This window comes from Eublepharis macularius, chromosome 1 (genome assembly GCF_028583425.1).
Source record: "Eublepharis macularius isolate TG4126 chromosome 1, MPM_Emac_v1.0, whole genome shotgun sequence".
In the NCBI taxonomy this organism is placed as follows: domain Eukaryota; kingdom Metazoa; phylum Chordata; class Lepidosauria; order Squamata; family Eublepharidae; genus Eublepharis; species Eublepharis macularius.
In genome coordinates, this window is record NC_072790.1 from 193,195,055 (window position 1) to 193,201,280 (window position 6,226).

The following is a 6,226-nucleotide window of genomic DNA, read 5'->3' on the forward strand; positions in this document are numbered from 1 at the left end:
TAGGTAGCCATGTTGGTCTGCAGTAGAGAGCCAATTTGGTGCAGTGGTTAAGAGTGGCAGGACTCTAATCTGGAGAGCCGGGTTTGGTTCCTCTGCTTGAAGCCAGCTGGGTGACTTTGGGTCAGAGCTCTCTCCGCCCCACCCACCTCACAAGGTGATTGTTGTGAGGATAACAACAACACACTTTGTAAACCGCTCTGAGTGTGTGTTAAGTTGTCCTGAAGGGTGGTATTTAAATCAAATGCTATTATTATTGTTATTGTTATTATTATTATAGAACAGCAAGATTGGAGTCCAGTGGCACTTTAGAGACCAACAAGTTTTTCAGGGTGAAGTTTTCAAGAGTCAAAGCTCTCTTCTTCAGATACCAAGGAAACTATGGCTGAATCCACATTCTCCCATTACCCGCTTATAAATCGCTTTTCTTTCGGTTTCCTCCAACCCGCAACTTTTCCTTCTCCGTTCACATTCAGGCTCCCCATCCGGCTTTCTCGCGCGAGCCTCCGGTCACACGTCCGCTCGCCAACCGCTTTTGTGGGCGGTACCTTTTTTTCCCTCCCTTTTTTTTTATTTTTTTTGAAAACACTTTTCCGTTATTTCGTTTTATCGATATGAGGAAACATCAACAAAGCGACAAATCACGTGAACATCTCGATAGCCACTGGTTAACTTTTTTGGGCGGGCGATTCGAATGGTCTATAAAAGGGAAGGTTCTCGGCAAAATCTATTTGTGGGTGTGAGCGGATGGTTGGTGTGCTTGGTGTCGTTGTGGTTACTGTTGCCGATTCGGTTGTGGGTATGGATCCTATAGTCGCCCTCATCGGACAGCTGATGTTTACGTTGCTGGCTTGCCAGACGCAGCTGCTTCTTGCTTACCGGCGCTATTCAGCCCAACGCCGCAGAGCTGCAGCCAGGATTCTGTTCCAGGATTCAGTCTCCACCGTCGCCTGGACGCGCTCCAGAATACGGCGCCGGCAGCGCTTCCAACATTGGTTCCTGCTTGCGCAGATGGAGGAGCCACGGCAGCACTGGGTATACCCGAGAAGCACCGACTGGTGGGAGAATATCGTGTTGGTGCACTGGGATGACCGTCGGTGGATGCGCCGCTTCCGGATGTCCAAGAGGACCTTCATCGACTTGGTGGAAGCCCTGCGTCCAAGGCTGCAGCGTCAAAACACCTCCCTTCGCTCTGCAATATCGGTGGAGAGACGAGTCGCGGTTGCAATTTGGTGGCTGGCCAGCGGAACAAGCTACCAGGTGGCGAGCGATCTGTTCGGGATTGGGAAGTCAACGGTAGCCTCCGCGGTGGTCGAGTTCTGCCTCGCGGTCGAGGTGGAACTTCTATCGAAGACTGTCTCCTTCGGAAGAGCGATTGGACAGGTAATTTTTATTTTGAAATATCAAAATTTCGCTATTACAATTTATCGTTTAAAAAAAAATTGTGACATTAACGGAACGACCAGTACACAACACTCTGGTGTGTACATCATCCCCCTCCCCCAGTCATTTTAAAGGTAATTTTGAAACCCTCTCAAAATCTACAACCCTATGTGTTTGTTTGAGTGTGAGTGAACATTGCCCACAGACACCTTAAGCATGCAATGGCATTCAACCCTCATAGTGTGTTCTTCCACCACACAAATCCCTTTTTTTTTAAGAAAAAGAGGGGCAACAACTGACACACACACACACCCCTCGCCGTGTGATCTGAAGCAGTTAACAAAATGAATTGTCGTGGAGAGGGATTGCCTTTTTTGCCTCTGTGATATAAACATTTGGTTTACATAGGTGGGGTGGTGTGCAGGAATGCAGTTTGGTCTTTCCCCCTACTGTGTGACCCAAATCGTTACACAGTTGTCGAACACCTTCTCCTAACCCTCCTTTGTCAAACCTCCAAATTTAGGAATACTTTGAAATATGGGGATACAAGTTTACCCCCCCTCCCATCCAATTCTCCACGAATCCTCCTAAAATCTCCATGGTTTTCTATGGGGAGAAACGTCTCCCTTCATGGTGGCTCTGGGTGGCATTGTGAAAGCAAAGTAAACACAACGTGCAAGGCACCTTATCCGACCTGTTATCCCACTCTCCAACAATTTCTAGTTAATTTGTTACCTGGGGGGATGTTTTGGTTTACCCCGAAAAACAGTGCCTCATACACCGCCAAACACCTGTCTCCAGGGTTAGAAAAAATAGAGGCCTCTGTGGCCCGGGGTGGAATTTTGAGTCCAGAATGGACCCAATTGTCATGGGCCCGTCTCACACCCGTTCTCGTTCCCTCTAGCAAGGCACAAGACGATCCCAATTTGGTGGGCCAGTTAGTGGCCTCAAAAAGATGCTGATTTTTAAACCACCAACGGTCACCTTTATTGCCAAAGGGTGAGAAGAGAGAGACTTGTGTGGATATGTGGATCATTCAATTTAAATTACACCAAACATAAGAGAACCTCCACCCAACATTTCAGAATGCAAAAAAATCCTAAATTCAATTTACAAAAATAACCCTTTCAGGGTGTTTAAGAACTAGACATCGCTGAGTGATGATGATTCTTTAAAGCACAGTTTGCCTGATAGCACTATGACTTTTTTTTTCCTTTCTTTTTTCTTTCTCCCAGATAATGGACGGTTTCCGTAGAATGGGTTTCCCGCACTGTGTGGGAGCTATTGATGGAACGCATATCCCAATCTGCGCTCCTGGAGGCCGCCCAGATCAGTACGGCAACCGCAAGAACTATTCCTCGATTCTGCTCCAAGGCACAGTTGATCACCGGGGAAGATTTGTGGACGCCGAGGTGGGGTGGAGTGGGAAGAACCACGATGCCTTCGTGTTCGCCCACTCCGCCTTCTGTGTTGCCATGGATAGTGGCTCACTAATTCCGGGAAACCCTTTCATGGTGGTGGACGGTGTAAGAATACCCCCGGTGGTCATTGCCGATGGAGCCTACCCCATGCGTAGGTGGCTTATGAAGCCCTACGGGAGAACGGCAACCACACAAGCTCAGAAAATGTTTGACACCCGCCTATCGCGAGCCAGGAACGTGGTGGAATGTTGTTTCGGAAGACTGAAGGCCAGGTGGAGGTGTCTGTCACACCGCCTCCAAGTTAGGGAGCACAACGTCATCGCTGTGGTGACAGCATGTGTTGTTTTGCACAACCTCTGTGAAAGCCGGGGACATCCCATCACTGGCCGCGGAGCAGCCCCAGAGACAATACTTGTTTCTCATGGAGAGGGACAAGAGTTGACCACCCATCACAGGCATCTTGCCGAAGGAAAGGTGGTTAGGGATGCCCTGGCCAAGTATATGGGCCTAGATTCGACAAGTTGATGTTGCCTCCCTCAGTGCGGCAAGTGATGGACATCGGCTAACCTGCTTCAAAAAGCTGCTAAACCAAGGGGAACATAAATGGTCTCAACCAGCAACTCTAATCTGTGTAAATAAAAAAAAAATTTGGTTAACTGAACTCAAAAGACTATTGATTATTGGGGTGCTGTCAGACAAGCGGTGGATGTGAATTCAAGTCCTGGCACATGCAGACAATACATTCCCACACAGCTGAGTGGTCCCCCGCATACATCGTTCACAGTTGGTCATGGTATTTTTGGCCAAGTCTGGAATAGGGCCCCCCCCCCAAATTTCCAATTTGGACTGCAAGTGCTCCTCCCAAAAATATAACTTAGCCGCATGTTGCAATCAAGGGGGGGGGAAGCGCCACTCAATTGGTGACTGCTGTGTTTCACTTTTTGCAGGAAGGCTGTTTAGAATGGTCACTACATGAGTGATGCCACTTACACAAAGAAACACAAATGTGATTCTTACTGTAATTTCATTGTCTTGTCTGATGTTAAATATTCCTAAACTTTGGGGATTGCGTTGAAAAAAAAAAGGGAGTCAACATTGGAAACGATTGGCCATCATCTTATACCTTGATGATTCCATTTGATCCCAGAAAGTTAAGAATTTTAAAACAGACATACATGACTGGGGCGACAACTCCTTAACACACATTTATTTCAAATACAATAGATAAAGACCATTAAGGGGTCACCAGTGCAATGGAATCTGTCAAATGAACTTTGCTGCCAAAAACCATGATATGTGGCAAATAAGGAGGGCAACGCAGAACATAGCTCCTCAAAGCGTCAGCCTCTCCCTGGCTTTGCCAACACAGGAACGCCTCGCTGCTGCCTTCTTCGGGGTGGCCTGTGAGGCAGGTAGGGCGGTTTGCCCATAATCGTGTGTTGGGGGGATGATTTGACGCTGTTGGGCGAGCATCTGTCCCAATGACTTCAAAGTGTTCACAGCATCAGACATCACCGAAATGTTCTGTTTCCAGGCCTCGGCAAACTTCTCACTCTCCATTTTAGTGTGATCCAAGAATTCCCTCTGAATCTTGTTCTCATCAGCCTTCCAACTGCACAGCATCTCTCTGTCCGTTCGCCATTGGGAAACCTGGACATTGTGCTCCTCTCGAGAACGGCGCATCATATCATCGGCTACTCCATAGAGTGCTGCGTTTCTGCGTCTCCTGTTTCTTAGTTGGAATAGTCTTGTTCCCGGTGAAACTTCTGCTAGGCATCTGTTATCTGCCCCGTCTGCTGTGGATGTAAGTCAGAGCAACAGATCAATAAATTGTTAACATCTCAGACATTATTCAGAAATCTAAGCCTGCAGAAAAGGATGCAACATGTTTTTTGGTTGGCCAGCAGCAGGCTTCATAGTTTGGGCACTTCCCCATGACTTCCAAAACCCACATAACAGATTTCGGCCTAGTTCATCCCGTTGCCCCCGCCGAGGCCAATGTGTTCCACATCTTTTGATAACCATGCATGCACAAGCATCAAGGTTTTTCCATAACTGGAAGGCTTTTACAATGCCACTTGCCATATGGGTTGTACAGAAATAACATGGAGGACATACTGGCAGCAGTCAAAGCTATTATGTTTAAAACTGCGTTAGTGAGAGAGACCAATTTATCTGCTTTAGATAGCGAGGAGACGTGCTGTGTCCTGATCTGCCTTTTACACCAATGCTGACCAACGTTGCTCTTGCAATGTGCCACAGTGAGCACATTCTGACCATTTTCAATGTTATGCCAAATCAAGAATTTCCTTGAAATCCTGACAACATCAGAACATATATGGTGGGAGCAACCATTAAAGAGGATAGGTGATCCAAGACGGTGTCTGGGTGTCCCTCAGAATTAATTTTTGGAACTGTGATTCATGTCAGTGCAGATCACATCAACAGTGTTGGCATTATCAATTGAGGGGTGCAAGGTGCAGTTCAATGCGCGCTGCAGATCTGAGAAACCAGCCAACAAATGCGAGAAAAAATACATTGACAAAAATCTTACATGATAAATGGGAAATTTCAGCTACCAGTGGGAGAACACTACACTCTTCTGGGAAAATCCAATGCAGACTGTAAGGTAGCCGTAGTTTGTCCCAATTTTTTTTTTTTCTAACCTATGCACCCTGCGTGGCCGATGAATTACAACACACATGAAAATTTCATCCGTTCCATTTGGTTCAGAATGGGGACTATGCATGCTGTTCACAGTGAAACAGGTGACAGATTTTATTGCACCAGGTGGGGTCTGGGTGAGCTCGGTGACACCTGGCGTGGGCTTCTGGGAACAAAATTTTTTTTTTTTAATTCATCTTGCGGGTAGGTCTGTGTCTATAGGAGGGTCACACGCCAAGGGGATATTATGGTCTTGCTGTTGGGCTTACAGAAACTAACAGGGCAACTGCCTTGGAGGCCAACAGTCGCACACAAAGAATGGAGATTTTGGACATGTGACATAAAAGGAACGATTGTGAGGCACCCTCCGGCCTCCCAAGATGACTCAGCTCTCTCCTCCACTTCTCTCCCCCCCTCTATATTTGACCATGCTCTGTTTCATATGTCAGACAAAGATAACGTGATTCAGGAGAGCTTATGCCACTCTGCAATTGTCTCTTCTCAAAGGTGCAACTGGACTCTTTTAGATTCTGCAGATCAACTAAGCTTACCCGTGTTATAGCGTGAACGATGCCCCAGGGGAAGGTCTGAATCACTGTCGTCGTCCTCTACTGCGTTTGCACCTGTAGTGTCGTTTTCTGAAAATTGATAGGTTTTAAATGTGATTTGTTTGAAAAACACGGGGATTTGATATAGATAAATACAATTCAAACATTCACTTCGCAGGCACTGTCTTCTGCGTTGTCCTCTTTTCTTATTTG

The 6,226-nt window shown here is 46.8% G+C and overlaps 1 protein-coding gene across 1 annotated transcript; it reads left to right on the top strand.

Moving 5' to 3' along the window:
• The first annotated feature begins 436 nt into the window (after window positions 1–436).
• Window positions 437–3,801, top strand: LOC129336179 (uncharacterized). The gene is made up of 2 exons (XM_054989228.1): window positions 437–1,380; window positions 2,616–3,801. The coding sequence occupies exons 1-2, from the start codon at window positions 745–747 to the stop codon at window positions 3,324–3,326; spliced, it is 1,347 nt and encodes a 448-aa protein (XP_054845203.1). The 5' UTR covers window positions 437–744; the 3' UTR covers window positions 3,327–3,801.
• The last annotated feature ends 2,425 nt before the right edge of the window (window positions 3,802–6,226 follow it).

Excerpts from the sequence above, each read along its gene's own strand:
- LOC129336179 (XM_054989228.1), top strand. The coding sequence starts at position 745 with ATGGTTGGTGTGCTTGGTGTCGTTGTGGTTACTGTTGCCGATTCGGTT. Across the intron at positions 1,381-2,615 it reads TCGGAAGAGCGATTGGACAG|ATAATGGACGGTTTCCGTAG; the intron begins GTAATTTTTATT and ends TCTTTCTCCCAG.